The sequence below is a fragment of the Molothrus ater genome, chromosome 3 (genome assembly GCF_012460135.2).
Source record: "Molothrus ater isolate BHLD 08-10-18 breed brown headed cowbird chromosome 3, BPBGC_Mater_1.1, whole genome shotgun sequence".
In the NCBI taxonomy this organism is placed as follows: Eukaryota; Metazoa; Chordata; class Aves; order Passeriformes; family Icteridae; genus Molothrus; species Molothrus ater.
The window spans coordinates 77,641,677-77,666,548 of NC_050480.2; the positions used below are offsets into that span (position 1 = coordinate 77,641,677).

The following is a 24,872-nucleotide window of genomic DNA, read 5'->3' on the forward strand; positions in this document are numbered from 1 at the left end:
CTTCATAAACAACAAAAAAGATGTATGAGATGCTGTAAAATGGCTCCAAATGTAACTGTGATTTACAGTGATAAACAAGACCATTTAGAGAATACCATGAAAGCACTAGAGTAAAAAAAAAAATCAGAAATTTAGGAAATGCTACAATTAAGGCAGTTTTCTTCCATGCATTGCTGTTCTAATTAACTAATGTTCACCTCTGTTTTTTTTTCAAAAGTCCCTCTACTTCGTGTGTACTGAGGCTTTGCTTTCTTCTCTGCTTCTGTTGCAATACATGGGTCAGGACACAAACTGTGCTCTGAAGGAAGAACTATTTATGGTAGTCATCACTACATTGTCCCTGAAAAGCAATCACGGTTTCCCCACCTGACAACTGGGGAATGAAACCACAAAAAGATTAAGACTAAAACTAGGCACTAACTTTAAAAAAATCTGGTTTTTTAAATTCTTTTTTTTCTGATTTTCTAAGTATTCAGTGTACAAGATGCTGTCATGGTTTAACCCCAGGCAGCAACAAAGCACTGCACAGCCACTCGCTCACAACAATTCCCCATCCTGAGCAGGATGGGTGAGGGAACCAGAAAAGTGAAAGTGATAAAATTCATGGGCTGAAATAAAGACAGTTTAATGGGACAGAAAGGGGAGAAAGTAATAGAAATTGTAATAATAAATTATAATAAAAAGAATAAAGGAATTTCAACATTTAAAACAAGTGATGTCCAATGCAATTGCTCACCGCTCACTGATCAGCTCCCAGCCATTCCACAAGCAGCAGCCCATGACCAGTTCCCTCCTCCAGTTTATATTCTGGGTATGATGGTCTACAGTATGGAATATCACTTTGGCCAGCTGGGATCACCTGCCCTGGCTGTGTCCCCTCACAATTTCTCCAGCCCTGTCACTGGCAGGGCACAAGCCACCAAAAATCCCTGAAATACTGTAAGCACTGCTCAGCAACACCTAAACCAGCAGTGTGTTACCAACATTATTCTCATCCTAAATCCCAAACATAGCACTATACCAGCTACTAGAAAGAAACCTCTATCTCAGCCAAAACCAGGACAGATGTTTACTAATGGAAGAATAATCCCTACATAGTGTTTGGAGAAGTGAGGGCTGTTTCTGCACAGCCTTCAATTCAGGCATCCAGAAAGTGCCACCTACTGAAAAACCAATACACAAAAACTTCATGGCAATTATATTCCTTTCTCCAGCACTGAACTGGTATCAGCACTTCTGGGCTCCTGTTATACACTAGAAACATCACCTTCCTGAATACAAATCTAGTGGCAAGCTGTTTCACAGGGAACAGCACTTGAAACTCACGCCACACCCTACGCTGTGTCACAGAACGACAGGCTGGAACAGACCTCTAAAGGTCACCTGGTCCAAACATCTGCCCAAGGCTGCCCACAACCTTGGTCCTGCAGAGTCCTCAGTGTCTTCAGGATGGAGATTTCTCAACCTTTCTGCTCTCCTGATCCTATGTATCCCTTTTCTTCATGATACCCAACCTGGATTTCCCTTGTAGCAGCTTGTGCCACTGCCTCTTGTCCTACCACTGTGCACTTCTAATATCCCAGCTGTTTCCTCTACCCCCCAAAAAGTAACTGAGTCTTGTTTTCTTGGCGTCTTCTTCTAAGTCATAAGGTCTTAGCCCCCTAACTCTCTTGGGGGCCACCATGTAAACTCTTAAAAAAGTTGGTATGACACAGGCACAAATCTAAGTTCAGCCTCCAGGGTTAAGGCATAAGCAAACTTTTAAAATTACCCCTTTGCTGTGGAAAAATACTTCCGTTTTTACTGGTGATTTTTCCAACCTAAAGCACAAAAACAAACACATTTCTTATGGAGCTAAATTAAATGCAAATACAGCTACAGTTGGGGTCAAAATTACACAGTATAGCTCACCCCAGTTAATGCTTGGTCTGCTGAAGTAACAAAACTTCTAGGTGCAAAACAGCCATGACTCCCTTGGCGGAGAAGGAGCTGCTGGGACAGTCTATAAACCCCCACTGTTTGGGGGAGTTCTGGGCACACAATCCAAACGTGAGGACTCACACATCCTCTTTACAAGTTACACCAGCTGGGCACCTAAAATCCTAAACAAAGAATTTTGCAACTATTCTTGCTCACAACAAGTCTTAGCTACTCTGCCTGCCCTGTTGTTGGACACAAAGATTATTTTCATACCCACAAATTAGAAAAGTTGGACACCATCCACAAGCTCTGAGGCCAAATAGCTCAGCACAGCTTGCTTCCATACAGTGGAAATCTCTTATCCCCTACACTTCAAAAAAGTGTCACATTCCACCTGTGAGCTGGTAGTGGACATTCCTCTCAAGCTGGGCTGGACCTGGCATGTGCAACAAAGTCATTGTGGAATTCAAAGGCAGACTGGGAGACTGATCACACAAACCCCAGTTCCCCAAGAAACCTACAAAAATGGGTTTATTTTTCACATGTAGGGAAGAGGAAATAAAAGATGCGGTAGTTAAAATGGGGAAGAGTTCAGAAATTAGACTCTGATGGCTGTAGGCCCTCTATCCTACCTTTTATACATGCCAACCAAAGCTGAGATTGCTTGGAGTCTGAGGTTTGTGAGTTTGTACTCTGAATATAAAGTTGATCCGTGCCATGTCAGCACTCCAGGAAACCAACACTCCTCAAACCCCAGAGGGACTGGATGTGGTTTTGGAGCAATACTTTACTCTGGCCACTCCAAGAAGTCTTTCACTTACTGACCAGGCAGCAGCAACTTCAGCAGTAAACAGGAGTTTACATCATGGGTTACACCCCCAGTGCCTGCCTGTTCATTATACTCAGTTTAGTAAAACTCTTGCTCTCATACCATGCTAGTGGACACGGCACAGAATATTTTTTCGTGTTGGGAAAATTCAGAATCCTTTGATCTAAGCTTGCAAGTGAGAACAGTCTGTACTGCTTCTGTCAGGATTCTCGAATGGTTTGAGTTTTGTTCTTTGCCAGAAGATCTTTCACAGCTCTATATTTTGCATCTATTATAAAATTAAAGGTATTTTCTGGTATAATTTTAAATGTAAATCTAACTAGCATCACCTCCCAGAAAGCCTAGAAAATTTCCAACTCTTTTGATTGTTAAAGACAAGCAGCCATTTTTCAGAATTTATCATCATGTGGAAAAATAAGTAAAAAATAAATAGCTGGTGATCTCCCTTATTATTAACTGATTTATTCACTTAGCAAAGATTGACTTAACAAAATAAATAATTCTTTAAAGTCCCACTCTGATGGATGCCACAGTAAGATCAAACACACTGTCATCTAGATAATCCACTTCTTTCATACAGGTACACCAGACTATGTCCTAATTCCACTGGAAAAACCAGTAATTGTACTCCTTGTGGCATGGATTTGGTTGCTTGTTTTTCTGGGGATTTTTTCATAGCTCAGCTCCTCCCCTTACAATTTCATCTTTCTTTACTGCAATTTTCAAAATAAAACACTGAAAATCATAGGAACTAAATGCCTTTTTTCCTTTTGCAATACCTGGTGTCTCATCAGGTGCCACAACATTAATGAATAATAGATTAGATATCCACGCATATCCAAATTAAGAAGGGATGCAAGTGCTACTCAACATGCTCTAAAAACAGACAATGGATTGAGGTGGCATGCTGCAAGGGTAATTAAACAGTAAACCACACTTCCTCCAGAAGATATGAAATTTCCAATGCAGAACATTTTGAAAACAGGACAAACATTTGCTGGGACTGGTTTAAGAACAAGCAACTGCAACCCTTGGGAAAGACATTGTTGCTCTGCCTGTGCCCAAGGCAGCAAATCAACCCATATCCCATCACAGACTTGACCATTACAATCTGGACATCTCTACTGAATCTATTTAAACTTCAAAATCTGCTTCTGGTAAATTTCAAAATCTGCTTCTTTTTGACACAGGCCAATAAGCACTCTCCTAGCAATTCCAAGGCACAGCTAAGGAGCTAAGATGGACTGGGCATTACACCCATGGCCAGTTGAGAAGCAGTCACCTTCTTTTAAAGCTTTACAGAGCTTTGGAGAAAACACGGTGCTAGCTGATGGTCACCCAGAATGAGCTTTGGCAACATTTAGGTCTCCTTCAGCCCCTTTTCTAAGGCTCTATGGTTATGATTGTGGACTGGCTTTGTAGGCCAGGAGAGGAAGATTTGCAGCAATGGTAAACATAGCACAAACAAAAAACCCACAAAAAATACAGACACATAGTTCAGTTACACTTTTAATACCTGATATGATGATGAGACCATGGTCCATGGTTAAGTGATGGGCATAAGCACAAAACAAATCAACTCTCCTCCTAAGAACTTCCATACATGTTGTGAAATGGTGAAGGGAAGACAAAAATCGATGGGCCAGTGTTGAGTTAAAATTCATCACTGCACCTCTGCTGCTGACACTGAAACTATGACAATTTTACAAACCTGGTCCATCTGATCCCCTGACCTGCCCTTGGTTTCTGTTTTGAAGCTATAAAGCTTGAGAGACTGTACTATATTTGGGAATCAGACTGTGGTCCTTTCAAGAAAATTATTCATTTACAAAAAATACTAAGTAAATTATAATACTTCAAAGTCAGTGCTTATGAACACTCTTTTACTTCATATCAAGTATTTCTATTCTTGACTCTGAAACAATTCAGTTTTGTCTGCAGTACTGAACACTTAATCTACTGCAACTAATGGAATTTTACTATTGACATATTCTTTACTATTCTTTACATGAAAAACAATTTCAGAGGTTATGTTCTAAAAAAGATTCATGATAAAAATGTACGGAAGATAAGAAAGTATTTCAGATGAAGGTTCTCTAGATGAGTATTTTCAAAATTAAGCTTAGCCCTTCATGTCTGTGCAACAACCATATTAATGTTGACTTCTTAACTATAAAAGCTGTTAATAACTATCATTCTATTTTTTTAAATATGTACTTTTGTTTATCAGTAAGCTGTCAACACACAGTAAAGTCACTAATGCTGATTGATCATCCACAATCAAATCCCTTAGTATTTTAAGCCATTTCAGGTAGGAAACTGAAAATCATTAAGAACTCTCAAAAGCCTTTTTCTTAACTATTTGTGAGTTCCTTTATCAATCCAACCTAAAGTCACTGCCACGAATTCCCACCCTACCTTTCTGAGTGAGTGCCCAGGCAGAACCCCAAAGATGTACATTTTCCAGAGTAAAATCAGAGCCTGGGTTTACTTTCTCTAGAGGAGCCATGAAGACATTGCATAGGACTTTGGGAGACTTCAGTTTAGAGCGTCACTTTCCTAAGATCCCCTCGTAACTTTGGGCAACTTACTGAGGCTTTTATCTCAGAGGGTGTAGCTCCCATTGGTTGCAAGCAGGTCTACCACTATTGCTATATCCCAACTGCAGCAGGCCAAGCTCACCCAAGTGAGACACAAACACTCTCCTTGCATATTCTTTTCTCCTGGGAAAGGAAACCTGGACACATGACCTGAAAGGGAGCCATAAGCAGTCATGACCCCAGTTTGGACAAGCTGCTGAGGGAGAACTCCAGAGCACTCTGCTGAGCAGTGTGACTTTGGTTGTTCTGTAAATAGGAGGGCAAACTCTGTCCAAGTCCAATTATACTCACATCTGTTCCAAACTTCCCCATAGTCCCAGCTGCATGGGGCAGACCACATTCCTGCAGGTGATCTGACAGTACATCTGGTCAGTTGGGAGACAGGTGCAGCTCACTTGTATGTCCCACTTCAGAAAGCAAAATTTACAATGTGGCTGGCTCTACACCAGAGTAAAGAGCATTATGCTTCCTGCCAGTCAAATCTCCAGAATATTTCAGGGTTGGGATTATTCTGGGCTTAATTCTATTAGGAACTATTTGACTTCTATTCCAAGTTACCAAAGGCCAGTGCCAAAAATTGTGACTTCTTACAGCAGCCAGAGAGTCAAATGGATCAAATGTCAAACTTATCTTCCAAGCTGCCTGTCCCTCCAACCACCCACTCACAGACATGGATTTTGAATATTACATGACTATTCCTCAGGTTCTGGTATTGCACTGTATTTCAAATAGTCAAAACTTTGCTTGGTGCAATTCTTCATTAAGTCCCTGTAAAGGACAGAGTATTTTCTTGAGCGCAGCTAAAATCAAAAATTCAAACTGAAGACTCAAAACTTGTCTGCAATGAATCTCCACGTTCAAACAAATGAACTGGCCCAAAACCCCACAGTCAGGGTATCAAACTGGTACCCAAGAGTCCAGGAAAAATTCTTTCAAGGCCAGCTGAAGGGTACAACCACAGTCCCCACACCAACCTCCCCACTCTCCTAAATCTTGCCCTTCTGTCAGCACTGAAAAGTAACACCACTAAAGCCAGAAAAAATAATTTCTAGCTAGACCAATCGGATGATCTGACTCACCACACACCCATAGGATTGCTCCTACCAAACAAAGAGAGAAACTAAGAGTCAGTAGTGCACAGTACAAGGGACGCCTCTTGAAATTCCAGGCAGTCCTGAAATCGTATCTCAAGACTTGTCTACTTCTTTCCCAGAGACTTCTTGGGAGACCTTCCACATTCCCCTTGGTCTCACCTACCAAGGTACCTTAACTTCCCAAATGCACAGTGCTTCCCTCCTCATGGAGGGACTTTGAGAGAATGTACAGAAGGACTGGACCCCTTTGGACTGACCCTGCATAAAGGAGTTCAAACTTTACAACAAATTTAAAAGTACAAACTGATGCTTGAAACCAAGAACTTTTGAAGTAGCTGAGAAAATATGGTAAGTCATGTATTGTGCTGTCCTGTGCTACTGTTCTGATGTCAGTGAGGGAACATAAATCAGAGTGGAAAAACAGCAGTAGTTCTACTCTATACAGACACTTCACATGACTTGGCATGCTTTCTCTCAACAGGATTGGAAAACAAATTTGTTCATTAGACTCTATATCTAATCTATATTTTCTGCATTTTTAGAGTTTAAAGTAAGCTTTTACTGTATTTCAACTGGTTTTGGTGACTGCTATGTGTATATATATGTTCATAGATAAACAAATCTGTGCATCTGCACATGCTCAGGTATGGAAAAGGGTCAAAGACTAAAACTTGCCGAACTCCCTTACAAATAGGCCCCACTGCATCAGGTAAGCAGGTATTATCAGGTAGGTTACTGACCTGGAGCTATAAGAAAAGCAGAAATCATCTAAAACCATTAGAAGCTATTTCCATGACTTTCCATGCCTAAAATCATAACATATTTATATTGAGCATTTTCCTTCTGATTGCCTTCACTGTCTCCCCACTTTTTTCCCAGTTCTCTTCATGGAAGCAAGTTCATTTTACTGCAATAGGAGTTCTCCTATCTAACTTCTAACAGTGCACTGATGGCAACAAAACCTTATGTGTGTACACTAAGCATTTACCAGTGTTTGCTTCCTGAGACAGCAGAGGCAAAGATGAAGCTACACAGAAAATAAACCATTTCTAAACACCCTCCAGACTAGGAGCCAAATAAGATGTCAAAAGATGTATCAAGGCTTACGACTTTATGTGTGAAAAGACAAATGATCTGCTAGATGGTCTGCAATATCAAGACTGGGATACTACCTCTACACAATTTTATTTGACAGGGGTAACAATATTGCAGTATTTTGTCTCCTCCCCGCAAGACACACTTGCTTTCAGCCTTGCTTCTTGAAGGTAGAGGAGATATTCTAATCAACAGAAAAATAAAAACTGGGGGGGGGGGGGTAACATAAAAAAATACAAAATATCTGAAACTTTAGTTTCCCGTGTAGCCATTGCATTGCTGCTAGCCGGGCTCTGCTATGACATTAAATCCCTCTGTCCTGTTACTGCTGTCGTTATTCAGGCTTAGGGAAAGTATTAGTGAAGCAGGGGCACAATGCAGCGATTTGCATCAGCAGCTGCCAGGCAAAGAGAAGCAAAATTCCTAGAGCCAAAGGGGAAGCAGCAGCAGCAGCACATAGAAAGGCACTGGCCAGCTCACACAGCTCGGCGGGGGACGAGACCCGAGATCCCCACGCAGGGTACCTCCCTCTGAAGGGACACCTGGAAAGCATCGCATCTAACCCCGTGCACAAAGCAGTGTCCAGCCACGATGCGCCCAGCAACCCGGGGCAGCTGTCACTGCCCAGAGCCAGGCGGCTCCGCAAGGAAAGGCGGGCAGGGGATGCGGGCAGGGGATGCGGGCAGCCGCCCGGAGCCCCGCCAGGATGCCCAGGCCGGACGGACCCGCAGCCTTCAGCGGCTCCCGGCCTTGCTTGCCCTGCCCGCGGGCAGCCGGAGGAGGAAGGGCCTCCCTCCTCCCGCAGAGGCCGCCAGAGCCCCGGCACCCACCTCTGCCTCGGGCCGGCTCCCGCAGCTCCGCTCGCCGCCGCCTCTGTGCGCGCCGCGACCGCGGGACGCTGCGGGGCCGCTGGGGTCGCCCGGTGGTGCCGCCCCGGAGGAGGGGCCGGGAGGAGGCAGCGCGGGGCCCGGGGAAGGCGCGGCGGAGCGGGGGCACAGCGCGGCCCGGCCAGCCCCGCCCGCCCGCCGGGGCCGGAGCTGCCGCAGCCGCCGCGGGCCGGGGCGGGGCCGTGGCGCGCTCGTGTGGGGTGATCCCGCGGCCGAGGTGCCGTGGTGTGGGGTGATCCCGGCCAGTCAGGTTCCTAGCTGGGAAAAACGGAGAGCGGGAAAGGGAATCGCTCGGCCCAGGCTGAGCAAAGGCACGGCCGCGATAGGCGTCGCTTGGGCTGCCAGAGCCTGGCATTCATCGCCATCGGGAACACGTCTGTCAGGGTCAGACGCTTTGTCGCTTTAAATAAATGCGAGGAATTAAAGCTTTTCCACCTGATAGTGATTTCCTTGTATGTAAACCATATTGTAACCTCTCTTTGCACTGACCGCCTTACACAGCTAAAAAGGGAAGTGGATGTCATGTTAAAAACAAACTGATGAAGGAATCTTCAGGCCTTTTTGAAATCTTGTTGACAGAACTCAGGAGAGGGTGGTGCCATGCCTATTACAAATAAACAGGAAACGGAGTAACACGGAGGAATAAAAGATGACAAAGATTACACACACCACAAAAAAAAAAAAAAAAAAAGACATCAAAAGGTCATTATTGAAGCACTCTGCTAGTTTTAGGCCTGAAAAAAGTTTTTGAGAGGTGGATTTCCAGCATCTCCATGTTGTAGTCCTCAAAATGTACATGCAGCTGAAGTTTGGGAAGAATAATTAGTAATTAGAGTAATTAAGCCTTCCATTTCTGTTAAATTTTTGTTTACACTCCAGAGCAATCTTAGTGGAATCTTCTCTAGGTTATCACCAGATCGTAATCCTTCAAATAGTTTTTCTGTGACACATCTTCCTTCTGTAGCTCTCCTAGCTCTCTCTCCATGTTGGCCAGTCTTTGTACAGCTAAGATAGAGCTACGAGTTACAGGACCCGGTGCAAACTCACAGACTCCAATCCCAACCTCTTGTTCTCTCCTCCATTCCTGGTTGCACAGCTTCACTAATGAGTACACTTCAGTTTAGACCAGAAAAGTCAGTGAAGACAGTTCCTGCCCAGGCATGACAAGGAAAGGTGTACACACTCCCAAAGAGAAAGTAATACACAACTGCAGTTTCATTTCCCAGGCATTTCATATCTAATCTGCCAGTGGGCAGTCAGTAGGCAATGAGAAATGTTGGCAAATAATCCCATGCCTGTTAATACAAGAAGCTTTATCTGTGTTGACTGTGGATCCTACTAGTGATCTGCCCACCACATTTGTGCAGAATACAATCCCATATTGTGTTCCCTCTGAGGGAGTGGAAATCTCCAGCCATCATCATCCATGTTAGGTGGGAGGACTCCTCTAACGTGTTGGTCCACTATGGTCTTCTACTACTATGCTAAAGTCAAAATATGATCATAACAGACTGAATCAAAAACACTGTCTTTCCACAGTCTCAACAACACCCACCCTTCCATGCTTCTTTCAGAAATCCAGAAGCTAGGTTCTCATTTTTCGAAGTACTGTATTGTGTTTAGCTACTTATGTCCAACCATCTGCTGCTTGATGTAAAATAGCCCACAGAATAATGCTCTATGTTTAAAATGATTCCATGTGCAAGGTCATGTTTTCTCTTCCTACAGAGCAGAGTAAATACAGCCACAATACACACAAGATGTGGGAAGTGCCAAATGCTTGCACAGCAACAGTGAGCTTCCTTTAACAACAGGGCACCATCCTTCTGTGCTTTTTCACTCTATTCTTATTCATGGTGTGACCAGTGTACAGAGTGGTATTCCTCAGATTACTTCCCTGGAACAACCTCTGCCAACTCATTCTGAAATCCTCACTTCAGCTCATAACTGTTCTCAATTAGTTCTATCTAGAGGACCAAGCACTGGTACATAACCAGTAGTTTGATATTGTCCAGGCCTTAGCGTGGTCATGGCTCTGGATTTGACTCAGCCCAGTTCAGAGTTTGGAGGATAGTATGGTCAGGGATGGTTCCTAAAAAATAATCTGGAGTTACCCACAGACTAGCTGGCAGAGGGAGTATAGCCCTAGAAAGAGCAAAGTCCCTGACAGTGTAATTTCCAAAACACACTGAGGAATGATGAAGTTCTGAGGTATTATTGTTTTCTTCCTGAAAGGTTTCACCTTTGACAGGTTTCTTTCTGGAGGCATTGTGTTGATCAACAGATGTTTGTTTACCAAGGTTTGATCTAAAACTGTCCACCAAATTTTGAAGGACTTGCTCATGGACATTTTTCTTTCCATTCCTTTGATGGTCAATGTACATTAATTCATTATTACCTAACTCTGATTCTTGTTTCAAAGATCTTATAAAAGTTACATATTCACTCTGTGTTTTTACAGTTTTGGCACAGTGGAGTTCTAGCCTATGATCTGGGCTCATAGTTATCATGAAAAGACACTTATGAAGAAAGTTGATTTGTGTAGTCTTCTAAATTAATAAAACTGGGTTTAAAAAGAGTTGACAAGCACAGAAGAGTTTAATAAAATCCAAGAACAGATTCCTAGAAAAAATTATCTAAGTCCACGCAAGGGAGAAAAAAACCTTCAATTCTATCTTAGGATGCTAGATTTTACTAGCAAAGATGGTGCCAGTGAGCAAAGTAACCATTCAAACCATTGTGCATTAGCAGTAATGTCTGGCTTTTCTTCCACTAAAACTAGGGTTGATGTTCAGGCACAGAAGACCTGGGTTATGAATGACTGCAACTGTTGATGAATGCCCAATGTGCATGTAAAAATCATTCAGTAAATAGAAAAGATGAGCTTTTAGCTTTTAATTTATAATTAATTCATAAGCAAAGATGGCTCTGGAGCAGCATTCTTTATATAAGTAATAAACTCAGAGTAGCTCACATAATGTACATTAAGAGTTGATCTAGTTTTATTCCAGTGTAAACATCAAAAAAAGCAGCTTGACTGACTCTGTGTAATTACCTGATTAAACATCTCACCATCCTAACAAAGGAATTTCTGTCCTAACATGAGTAGATATTTTTATACAGTACCTACAGCTGCCTCTGATAAGCTACTGAATTTTTCCCCCCCTTTCTTTTTCTTTTCCTTTTCCCTTCAAGTTGAATTATCTACTACTTCAATTTATCCTTCATTTGAAGGCACAGTAGTGCAGGCTGTCGCAGCTTGTAAATACTGGCATTTAATCTGCCTCTAAGTGCTTGATTGGATACCAATTTTTAAAAGTATATGTAGATTTTACTTAGTTGCAGAGATTTCTAAAACATTCCCTCCCTCCTCCCTTTGACTTTGCCGTGCTGCCAGATTTGACTGTTCTGCTGCTTTTGCTTTGTATCTGTCCCCCTGAGGTCCTTGCAGTTTGACAGCTTTAACTTTGGGATTTTGGTTTCTGTATCATCGCAGTTCCTGAGTATTGTAATAATTTGCTGACAGTTGCACAACGAATACACTTCTGACATAATTTCTTACCTTTCTTCTTTGACCTCTGTGTTAAGAGGTGAGATGATGACATCATCCTCAGTAGGACTGTGATGTCATCGGAAGCAGAATAATGTTTCAGTCAATAATGAGGCACAGCAGTGACCAGTGAAAAGCAAAACTGAGAGGATTATTTTGTCAAATGATCAAATGTGGGATTGCAATTGCCCAGGAACTGTTGCAGCTGGAATTAGAGGCAGGGCAGGAAGCATTGAGCATGTACCAAAATGCTCATCTGTAATGATAACATCTCTCGTGCCATCAGTGTGTGGATTGCATAACCAAACTTGATTTTGAACCAAGTACTTTTGGACTTGGTTTTGTGACAGATACACCCTTTCCTCCCCCTCACTGAAAAAAAAGGGGGGAAAGGGGATCTCTAGCAAATGAACCACTGACAAGTCTTTTTTTGCTTCTCAGAATATAACAAGTCTTGATGATGAAGGTTCTCAGAAGAGCCTTTCTTTTTCCTCTAGATCCATATCCAACCATGCAAACCCATGAGAACCTCAATGCTTTCTTTATTTTCTAGCAGCTCTTCCCCAGTCAAAAGTCATTTCTCTGCTACAAAATACTTGGCTACTGAGAAACAGAAACTTCTGTTGAGTCCTGTGATCCAAATATCATCAAAGCAGAAGAGTGTAGGAGTATTTAAATTAGGAACAAGAGAGGCTAAATATATCAACCCTGCTGGAGCTACACTTGTACCAGTCCAATCTCATCAGAAAGCAATTTAGCTCCAAATCTGTAAACAGCCACAGTTGAGCTCTCTAAATATAATCTTAAAAAGCTTAGAAAAGCTTGAGCCCTGATAAAGCAAAGCAATTGCAATGTGAGGTTAAGGATATAACAGTGAAATCATCAACATGTTCTTTCTTCAGCCAAGATCACAATTCCTGCATATGCTTGTTCAAACAGAGACCTGTATCCTGCTCAGGTAAAATACATACTGGTGTCTAAGTGCACATGCATACAAGAAATGAGAGATCATAAAAAAGCTCGTCCATCCTCTCATGGACAAAATTCTTTCCAGCCCAAAATCTAGCTTTTCATCAGTCCAATATATCTGTGCATGACCAGCAAAGCTTCTGCTCAGAATACTGTTTTCAAAGCACAGCAAACCAAAATCATTGGTATTATTTGTTCAGAACAAAATAGTACAAAACATGCTTTGAGAACTTCAAACAAAGCTGGTCTGTTTCCCAGGGTGTAATCTTTTCTTCACAGTACCTGCAATGCTTAGAAACTAAAATGGCAATCTTAATCCCAAAGAGGAAAAAGATATTTGGAAACCAACTCCTTCTGTTGAGAAGTTTGTTGCTTTTCTCTCAGCCTCATGTCTGAAATTTCCAGACCACAGTGCCTACCAATATCAAATTATCCTTGCAAATAGGTTCTGAAAGCTATCACTTGGGGATTGTAAAACTGGACATCTTGATTAGTACACTGTGTTGTTTCCACCTTACTGGGAAACTGTAGGTAGCAAAGATGTAACAGCTGCACTTATGATAATAAGAGGATTAATAGATATTGTGTATAAAGCTTTTTCTTCTGGTGGACTAAGAATTAAGTGCTAATAAAGGTCAGCTTGAAGTTCATTCTATAACTCCACAGAGAAAGTGAAGTATCTAAAATGTGTTTTATAATACAAGTAGCCATATTAGCCATTTCTCTGTGAGAGAAAAATTCTGCACTTCTGTGCAGACCAGGGTAGAGGGGGGGCTGTGCTGTCTGTGGCTCCTGGTGAATGCAGGGGCTCTCTGTCCCTGCCTTGGCATTACAAGATTTGCTTGGCTTTGAAGTGAGATAATTCTGTACTCTCCCAGGTACTGTAATTAGTTCTGGCTGTCATATAAACTGGATGAAAAGGGTTTTACTCTCCCCTCAAGAAAGAGGCAGATGGAGGATTGTGAGCAGCCTGTCAGGAGGAGAGGAAGACTATGGCTATTGTCTCCCTCACCAGTGAACTGATGGGGAAGGCTTCTGCAGGTACTGCCCAAAAGTTCACATCTTCATCCCTTCATCCAGAGTAAAGAAAGGTTTATTACTTCTGCTGTAAAAAAAAAGTGAGATAATGCAACCCCATGCTACTTAGTGTTTTCCTCTCTCACTAATGCTCAATTTTCTTGAACATTTGAAGTGACAATATAACCAGGTTAGAGCAGTTTTTTGGTTTTTTTAAAAACAACTGTGTGTAACATTTAAAAAGTTACTTTTCCCAGTTCAGCCTCTGCAGCAAGTGTGAGTCCTGTTCCTCCACCTGAAGGGCTCCTCCTTTCCCTTCTCACAGCTTTCTGTAACAGTGAGGTATGAGGGAGCTCTGGCCCTAAGATCTTTCCACCCTGTCCCCTCATTCCTTCTTCTGTGCCAAACTTGAAGACACTTTAATTTGGCAGCACAGATTTCAGATCTCTCTGATCTTTAACCTCAAGGCTCTGAATTGGGTGAATCGGGGGGAGAGGTGAGATTCTGGATTGGGATAATCTGTCTTAGAAGTGTTTTCCTTTTAATTCCATTATTGAGGACTTTAGTGATTACAGTTTGAGCCACTGTTCTTGTTTTGAATTAAAAGTACAATCATCCATTGAATTCTTTTGATAAATTTTTATCAGGCAAAATCTGAGCTAAATGGAACAATCTCAATGTTTAAAAACATATTTTGCTTAAGCAAATAATCTTTTCAGTCTTGGTTGCTGTAAAAGCTGGCAATCTTATTGTTGTTGTCTCTTTTGCTCTTAAAAATATATTGTTATATATAAATTTAATAATCAAAATTGTGTGAAAATCCAAGGAACAAGCTGAGGCACAGAATTAAATCCTGCACATCACAAGACAATAAATTCTCTTTAATTATTTGCATCAAGCCTAGGTAATTCATCAGTAAATATTGTATTCTTTCTTTTATCTGAGCACATCATTCTCCTTATTTAGGCTGAGAACTTGTATAAAACTCCAGCTGGAACCTGTATGTCAGTTATGTTAAAGCAGGCACTTTGTAAATTATTTCTGGTTTTTAGCTTGCAAAATCATGGAAATGATACTTTATGTCAGTTTCATGTTCAAATTTCTATGAGCAGTAGAAGTGTCCCAGGTAATTCAGTAAATCCTTCCCTCAAAATATTCACAGTGTCAAAATGAGTGTAGTCTCTCCAGAAGTGTTATAGCACTAAAATCCCTGAACAGAGGGAACTGTTTTATTTATTATTTTAGAGCTATAATTAAACAACATTTCATCTCCATCAGTCTAAAAATAATTACTTGGAAAATTAAATTTAGATTTGCTGTGACAAAGGGTATATTAACTAATGGAGGAACTGTAGTCTGTGGTTTGAAAGAAAGTTTTTTTTCTCTGATTTTTGCCAGTATGTTGAAAGCTGAGCAAAAATTAAAATTTTACTCTAATGAAAAGTCAGTATAAAAGAGTCTTAAAGTATAAAATGCACAACAGTTTTTGCAAGTGAAACACACCTGTCTTAAAGGGGTGTTTATTATTTCTGTGTAATCTGGTCACAAAGTATGATGTGTTTTGAATGGCTTTCAAGAGACAACAATCCATCAGAAGGAAATGTAATTCACTGCTGAACTGAGAAAGTTGAACCAATTTTAGTTATTCCAGTATAAAGATAGTTTAAATGAATGTATTATCAAGCCTGCCTGCTCTACATGTAGCTCTTTAGATCCTGCCCTTACATAAATGGGTCAATTCTGTCTCCATGTATCCCTCTTCACTGTTTGAATAAAGCTTACCAGCTCTTGTGCGTACATGCAAGAATTGTTTAAAAACATTATGTTTCAGAGTTGTTTTGAGAAAATAGATGCATTCAAGAATTAACACACTGTGAAAATAATTTAGCCTTGTTCCATAAATACAGTAGAAGGGTGTGTTAAAACAAGGACTTTGTGTAAATCTATGGAAATAATATACTTTGGTGAAATTAGGGAAATCCATTTCATTAGGTACAGCACATCCTGGAACAGAAAACCTTTGTCCTGGTGGCCTGTATGCTTTCCATATTCCAGTATGCAAATGTGAGAATTCATCGGGTACTTTGCCTCATTCCTGCTACCCTCATTTCATATCTACTTCAGACAAATCTACATACCATGCACAGTCTCTCAAAGCCAGCAGCTTCTGCCCACAAAAACAACATCAGCTTGTTTTATTACTCACACATCAGCCACATTGTGTTGGTTGTATCATGCACAAAGAGAATTCCCATCCCAGTGAGTTTAGAGTCTGAAAGTATCAGTCCTGGTGCTCAGTTCAGACAGAGCAATATAATCCCCTTCAAGCCAGTGAACTCTGTATTACACAAGCAAAGGGTTTGCTCATTGTTCCAAACAGGTGAAGATTTTTTTTTTTTTTAAAAAGCAAGGCTAGGAACAGGAAAGCAGTGGCTTTTATCAAGCTCTGCCATAGTACAAGAAGAGACAAAGGACTGGTCAGAAAACAAAGAAAATAATCCTATTTAATAGAATAAAAAACAAAGTCATACCCACAGGTAGGTCAGAGTCATGTCAAGGTACATGTCTGCTTCTGATGTGAACTCTTCAGACATCGTTTTCCCCATTCCAACCCCCACACTGCAATTGGGCACTAACAAAAAGCCTTGCTGTGCAGTCATCCCAGTGATATCAGATGTCACTCCCCTGCAGCCCTAGATGACAGCCCAGTTCATTCACCCTGCATGTTTTTCATGTTGCTTGCGTGGGATCATGCTTATTGCTTATCTACCTTATCCAGGTCAGTTGTTATTTGTTCTGTGTAATTCTGCTTCCTGTGGCAAATTCAGCCTGATATGTTTTTCTCACTTTTTGTTTCATACTGCTGACTTCTCTCTGCAGATATTGGCACAGCTTAGTGCAAACACCTCTTTTATTTGCACAATCTCTAAGATATTTTTTATCATTAGTGGTTAGAATTACAAAATTCTTCCTCCTCCTCTTCTTAATGTATTTATGTACTAGCTTATGAGAAATTTAGGGCAAAAAACATAGTACTGATACATTTTTAAAAATTAAAAATTTTGCCCAAATAACTCATAACCTGATCCTTCTTAAAGTATAATCTTACTGCAGGTATGTATTATCCTCCATTCTTTCAAAGTTGCATCACAAGTTCGCATGGCATGTTTTGGTTACTCAGCAGATGTTCTTGTAAATTTCAGAATCTCACCTGAATGCAGATCTGAATGTTCCCAAAGTTTGGAATGAAAAGATCACATCTGTAGTATTGCTTCACATGTGTTCAATTTTCACATTTTATGCTGTCCTTTGCTAACTGGACTTCCTTCTCTGTTTATTTTACTGGCATTTCGAATTCCCAAATACCTTTCTGTCTGCAAAGCACAGCTACTGAATTGCATGTCCAAACCCAATTCCTGCCAACAGCAACCAACCCCATCCTAATTTCAGACTGCCTGTTTGGCTTATCTAGCTGTCCAGTTTACGTGACATTGCTAATATCAAGGTTAGATCCTCAGTTTGTTGAAGCTGACATACCTTCCTACATCTGCCAGACCCAACTGAAAGGCTGCCAGGCTCTGCCAACCAGCTCCCACAACAAGCTACAAGCAAGTCTCCACAGGCTCCTGGATCAGGAAGATTCCTCTGGAAAGCACAGAGAATCTCCTACACTGCACTGTGTAGGTTGTCTGGAACCCCCAGGTGGGATTTACATGAGCTAGCAGTGTAGCTATGCTAACATCACACTCCACCCAGGCTAATACCTCAGTGAAGCCTACGCAGAGCTGGACAGTGGCTCCAATAGCTCAGCTAGGCGGATGTGATTGCACAGCTCTGCTTGGTGCTGGGTAGAAATGGTGTGGACTTACCTGTGATTTCATCAAGTCAGCCTCTAAATACTCTGCCCCACCATCACCGTAAGAGTAGGAAGAGTCCTGAGTCACTTAGACAAGCATCAGGTTGTTCCCTGGATCTGCCTCTTTTGCCTCTTCAGCCAATCATTCAGCAGTGGCAGTTCTATAACTGGTATGGGAAGTGCTGTTCTCCCCCTCTCATTCCTTCTCCTGAGTGGTTCTTCAGTCAATCCATGGCTGTGTCCCAAGACCACCACCTCACAGATGTGCTCTCTGCCTTCCAGGAGATTAGCTACAGGGATGTCTGGGCATGTTTTCCCTGGCTTGGGACATGTCTTGCATCTCACATTTGCCACAGGTTTGATCACTCTGCACTTATTGTCCAGGTCAAGTGCCAAATTTCCAAATTGTTATGCTTTTTCCTAGCTACCCAGCCTTTCACAGGAATAATAACATCACATTATAGTGGTGACACAGTGTCCAAAGAGTGACACTTGGACACTCTGCACTGGGTACCAGGAAGTGGGCAAGAATTAACCACTCATCCTGCTTTACCAAAGACCACTGGGCTTCAAGTTGGGCCTGCTCTAAGGCACAGGAGTTAAAAAGCAAATGAACAATTAAATTCCTACATTTAGATTGCGTGTCCAGACATTTCGAATCCAACCAGGATCTTTCATCAACGGAATCTGAAAGAAACAAAACAAAATGAAAAATAATGTAGTTAATTAACCATGCACAGAAGTTAATATATACAGGCCTCAATCATGGTGCTTGAAACCCAGCTTCAATTAATATCTCTCCTAAGATTCCTTTGTTAGCCTTTGTGTCATCCCCACTTTTTATCTCGACTGAGACATTTTCTCAATTTTTTTTCCACCATCTCAGTTTTCAGTGGTTTTGCAGAAGGATTTAGTCCTCTGCTAGTAGAGCTGGAGAGAACTCGGAAGCTGGCAAATTCTGTGAGCTCTGAAAAAGCACAGATCACAAGAGTGTTTGTTTATTCTTTTGCAGGATGGGGATGCCAAAGGTCTTTTCATATGGCATCATCCCTAGATGTCTTCATGGTACAGGAAGACCTCTAGTACCCAGTAGGACAGGAAAAGCAGTTCTGTAGAACAAGAGGAGCACACTTCAGCCCCTTTGAAGCAGCCTGGTGCTCAGGGTCTGCATAGCAGAGGCATGAGTATATTCCATGAGTAATTCCTCTGCAGACAGGCAGCACAGGGGCCTCAGCAGTGTGACTGCTGTGACTTTCAGAGACAGAGCCCACAGCTGAGGTGACAATTGCTGTGACAACCTCTTTATGAATGCACAGAAGTAGGAGTGAACGGTGATTTCATTTTTAAAGAAGCCACAGTTGCAAGACATATTGACATTAATTAATATCCAATAAGTAGGAGCTTTCAGTGTTGCTGGAGATGAAGGGACACATATAATAAATAACAAAAGGAAAAGTTATTCAAGAAAAATTCTGAAGTGCATTTTATAATACTTCTTATTCTATAGTGAAATTTCATACTGTAAGGACTAACTCTACAATATCAATAAACACAGTGGTGGTGATGATGATGATGATATGAACAAATAATTTGAAAGATTTATTTTTCTTGCCTAGAAAAGTTATGGCCAGATTTGCTGGTGGTGTGTTCTCAGAACACCCATATTCCTTCATATTCAAATCTCAACATTTTTCAAACAAAAATGCTTATCAGGAAAAAAGGAAAAACATTCTGCTCTATATAATTCTCAAGTTATATGACACCCAAAATACTCTGTGGAATTCTACTGAGCAAATAGAAAACGTACAAAATGATACTTTTTCTGAATTTTCTTCCATTTGAATAAAGACTATGAAACCATTACAAATAGGGAGCAATCAGAAATAGCAAACAAGCACTACAGAAATAAATTCACCTAGTTCTGGTACGTCCAGTTCTTAAGGGTTCCATTACTGTTAATTACACTGGTAATTACACTCACACACTCTGGTACATGTGTAATTAGGATATAATTTCATGTGGGGGATGTGACAAGTAAGTTTGAGGTGGCACCATCAGAGGAAGACAGAGGTCTGGCACATAGGCCTTCTCTGTTTATGGCAATGTCTTGCACTTGGAACATTCCACTAAGGATTGCACCACAGTATTCAAACAGAGTTTACCAAGTCTCTCATCAACCTTATGGACCAGAAGATACTATAAATCCCATTTATCAAATTAAGAAATTGAAATACACACTGATTGAATTACTTGGCATTACAAAGGACTTCTAGCATCTGAATTAGGAACAGACCTCTTTCCACATGGCCCATTATTTTAACAAGTGGTCTATCTTTTCTATTCTCAGAAGCAGAATAAAAATATTGGCACTGTTGCCCCAATAATTAAATGATAAGAAATACTCTTCCAGGCTAAATTAATAATTGAAATACAGATGCATGTTGTATGCAAATGCTGTATTCAATATAATTGCATTTTCCTGCTGCATCTGCCTGTTTGTGTTTAAGAGGTATCATAGAGTGGTTTGGGTTGGAAAGAACCTGAAAGACCATCTGCCATGGGCAGGGACACCTTTATGAGACTAAAGTGCTCAAAGCCCCATCCAGCCTGGCCTTGAACACTTCCAGGGATGAAGCACCCACAACTTCTCTGGCCAACCTGTTCCAGTGCCTCACCATCCCCACAGTAAAGAATTTCTTCCTAATATATAACTGAATAACTGAAATTGCTTTTTAACTAAAAATGTTCACCCTTGTCCTACAAGCCCTCATAAAAAGTCCCTCTCCAGCTCTCTTGTTGTCCCTTCTGGTACTGGAAGGTGCCATAAGGTCTCCCCAGAGCCTTCTCTTCTTCAGGCTGAACAACCCCAACTCTCTCAGCCTGTCTGCAGAGTATGGGTGCTTCAGCCCTCTGATCACCTTTGTGGCTTCCTCTGCACTGGCTCCAGCAGTTCCACATCTTTCCTGTGCTGAAGGCCCCAGAGTTGGGTGCACCAGCCCCCATGAGGTCTCCTGAGAACAGAGCAGAGGGACAGAATCACCTCCCTCACCTGCTGCCCACACTGCTTTGGATGCAGCCCAGGACACAGTTGGCTTTCATGGCTGCAAACACACATTCTTTCTTTCTTTTTCTTTCTTTCTTAAAAACAAGCAAAATTCCATGATCCAAAAAATAAATCTCAGAAACATCGTAATAGGAACTGCCACAGGCAAACAGTACATTTCATTAGCAGAAAAGTCAACAGTGTGTTGCAACAGAGCTGGTAGTTTTACAAGAGTGCTGCTGCCTGTGCATTCAGTTCCTCTGAAAAACAATGATCAGAGACAGTCCTGTAAAACATTCTTTGTGTACTGGTGCAACAACCACGCGACTCTCCAGGATCTCTGCCAACATTTTGAAAGTACAGTTAATGTTGCAGTTAAGTATTTGATGTTTTTAGTTGTCTAATCTCTTGTTCCTGCTCACATTTGAAAAACAACCCTAAGGAGCTTTCATTCAGACCTGCAATTAATGGAAAAATTTAGAATTTAAGGAATTATATTTTGTCCATTCTTTTGAGTGACTGTTGTAAATCGACTGCCTTTCCTATTTAGTAGTCTTGGAAAGGCAAACTGATATGAGCAGCAACGATTTCAAAGCAGACACAATGCATTAAATCTTTCCTTTAGTTGTACTAGCCTCAGAAGGCACCCTGCTGACCTTAGAGAACACGCTAATGTGGGGAAAAGATGACCTTGCACTTAAGTAGTGAAATAGGGCACAAGTGCTATTCCTGTTCAAGACAATCAGAGTCAAGGCACAGGTGGAGGCACTGGGACACTCTGACCTGTGCCCTGATGCTGGAAAAACAGCACTTGGCACAGGTGCTGCCACAGCCAGCTGGCAGCTCCCAGCTTGGGAACGAGCACAGAGCATTTCCAACAGGCCTCTCAAGGAGGCCAACTGGTCTTTAGTGTTGATGGAGCTTAATAACAATAATAGCAGGAGGTGACTGGATCACACCAGTAGCATCAAAGCCAGAGAATGGGCACTGTCACTGTTTAGTTTACTATCACCAGTGTAGCCAAGAGATCCAGATCTCCTGGGAAGCTACCTGAGTTTTTTTGCTTCTGGGAGTGTGGACATTATTGCACAGCTCTCCTGATGTCTAAAATAAATAATATGCTCCTAAACTGTCAGGGGAAATTCAATAATATTTATAAGAAAACTTTAATTTGTGGTGCAAAGCAAAATTTGCCCTTTGACCCCTAAAGAGAGTCTTTATGACCCTATATTGCCCAGTCTGTTAGCATTAAGCCAAACTGTACTTTTCCCAAATAATTATGGAATGTTTAAAAATGAAGATATTTCTCTTAGCTGATAGAAGGTGAAGTAAAACAGAATACTCAGAGATAACAGATATGGCCTGATATTTGCAGAAGAACAGATTACTCTATATTTCATACTCTCACTTAGAGAGAAGATATACATCTTATATAAAAATATTGCAAGCAAAAAATAGCACTAGTAACTGTAATCCATGCCCCCTTGGGAGAGATATGGAAATGCAGTGAGTATGAAAAGAAACAGGAAATATTTAGGCATTAGGAAAACTTTATAATAGTAGGAGCACCCAAGCTCTGGTATGGCTTGCCGGAAGAAGCTGAGATCTTTCAGAGCTGGCTGAACACACATTTGACAGAAATGTTTTAATTAGAGTTGAATTTGCCTCTAGGCATAGAGATGGACCGGATGATCTCTGAGTCTCTTGCAGCCTTGTATTCTGTTAGTCTGTGATAAAGGGACATGGCAGAACAAGAATCCGTTTTCAGGAGTTCTTTCTGGGCAAGGAAATCTCACAGTGGGAAAAAATACAGAAACTGGTGATGAAAACCCTATTACATGAAATGCTTTGAATTTAAAAAAGTAGTGCAGAGACATGTTATAGGGAAGCACAGCAGAGTAGCAAAGGGATGGGCTGGGTGACCTAAGCAACTCTTCTGTCTCAAGCTTCTGACTCAGTCTCACAACATCACCTGACTGGTACTTAGCTCATCACACTGATGCAACAGGTGTTGTAAACAAAGTTAGTAATTTGTGAATTACTCAAGTAATTTAAATCAGGTTCCTACAGTAATCACACCTCTAAATGTAGTTAAGTACACATTGAGTGCCTTATTTCTGCTAGTACCAGATAGAAACATCCTATTACTTCCCTTGAGGAGCCTCTGAGATGCCCAAAGTGAGTTATATTTTCCCTGCAGTATGGGTGCCTAGTACAAAGCAGCTGGTCTGTTCTTTCACAGAGAACCAGAGTAGGTACCTTTTGGGAGGAGATGCTATCTCCACTACAGAGTAATTTTTAGGAACAAAGAGGAAGGAGGGCCACCTTCTTTCAAGGTAAGATGACAATCCAATTGCCACATGATCATAATGCCTTTCTAAGTGACCTAAAGTAAGAAAACCATTTCCTAGCTTCTCAAATAAGTCAGATTTGACTGACAACTTTAATTTTCCTGGAGAGGTTGTAACTAGTCAGACAAAGCTTGGGACATCAGTAAATAATGTGGGAAAAAAAATGTAACTACCAAGAGTTCTGTCAGAAACTTCAGTAGTGAGTTCCTAGTTAAATGGCTTGATGTTCTAACGCTCCAAACAAAAACACCCTTGTCTATATTTATCTTCTATAAGAAGGTTACCAAAATAAAGCCACTGGTCTGTAGGAGACAACATGGGAGCTGCTGCCCATGAAGATGACCACCAAACAGTTTAAGAACTTTAAGAATATGGAAGCCAGAGTCAAGTTTTATCATATGAAGCAGAGGAAGCATAACAAGGAGCCAGTTCTGTTTAACTGCCTCACTCAAACCTGGTCCAAAGTCAAAGGAGCCATTATGCTCAAGCACTCTGGTAGCTCCAGGGTCCCAAGGCATACATGGAGACAGAGGAACAGGTGTAGGGTGGGAAGATCATGGCAATTTGGAGTCTTCTTGCTTGCCCAGCCCTCACAGCCTCTATTTCTCTGGAGACAGCATGGGTGCCAGGGCAGCTCTTGCAGCATGAGCAGTGTTCTCCCTGTCCTTTCCTTGCTGAAAACATGGATACCCGCATTGTAATCATAGAAGGGCTTGGCTTGGAAGGGACCTTAAAGACCATCTAGTTCCAATTGCCCACCACCATGGGGAGGGATGTCACACACTACACCAGATTGTTCAAATTCCCATCCAACCTGGCCTTGTATGCTTCCAAGGACAGAGCATTAAGAGCTTCTCTGGGAACCTGTGCCAGTGCCTCACTCCTCACAGTACAGATTTTTTTTTCCTAAAATATAAATCTCTCCACTTCTAGTTTAAAACTGTTTCCCCTTATCTGATCGCTGCCTGCTCATGCAAAAAGTTGTTCTCCCTTTTTTTATAGTTCCTTTCAAGTACTGGAAGGCAAATCTAAGATTTCCTCAGAACCTCTTCTTCTCCAGGCTGAACAATCTCAACCCTCTCAGCCAGTCTTCATAGGAGAGGTGTTCCAGCATTTTTGTGTCCCTCCTCTAGACTTGCTGCAAAAAGAGGTCCATGTCTTTCCTTCACTGAGGACCCCAGATCTGGATGCAGCACTGAAGGCACGGTCTCACCACAGCTCCTTTTGACAGAGCCCAGGATACATTTGGCTTTCGGGGCTGAAAGTGCACATTGCCAGTTCCTGTGCAGCTCTTCATCCACCAGAACCCCCAAGTCCTTCTCTGCAGGGCTGCTCTCAATGAGTTCATCTCCCAGTGTACTACATCAACTTCCTAAATGATTTTGAAATCCAGATGTAAACTGAATACTTTGTAATAATCCAGCCTATAAATTAAAGGGAAAAAAAAAAAAAGAATACCCGTGGCATTTCTGTCCTGAAGCTGCTGCAAACTGCGGGAGAGCTCAGGCATGCTGGTTTGCTCACCACACTGTGAAGTGACTTTGAAATAAAGATAAAACTAAGGACTGCAAGTAAAACACTATGAAGCTGCTTATTTAGCCAGAAACCTCACTGAGAACATCCCAGGGCTGGGTTAACAGAGGGAACCCTGGTCTTTGAAA

At 41.5% G+C, this 24,872-nt stretch overlaps 1 protein-coding gene across 3 annotated transcripts in view; it reads right to left on the reverse strand.

Moving 5' to 3' along the window:
- Positions 1 to 24,872, reverse strand: part of LPIN1 (lipin 1) — a 79,710-nt gene that overhangs the window by 40,557 nt on the left and 14,281 nt on the right. For 2 of the 3 annotated variants that reach the window (XM_036380156.1, XM_036380154.2), the window contains exon 2: positions 18,448 to 18,504. In XM_036380156.1, coding sequence (XP_036236049.1) covers positions 18,448 to 18,504 — 57 coding nt within the window. Of the gene's footprint in view, positions 1 to 8,368; positions 8,465 to 18,447; positions 18,505 to 24,872 lie in introns of those variants that run through there. The other variant, XM_036380155.1, reaches the window with a different exon arrangement.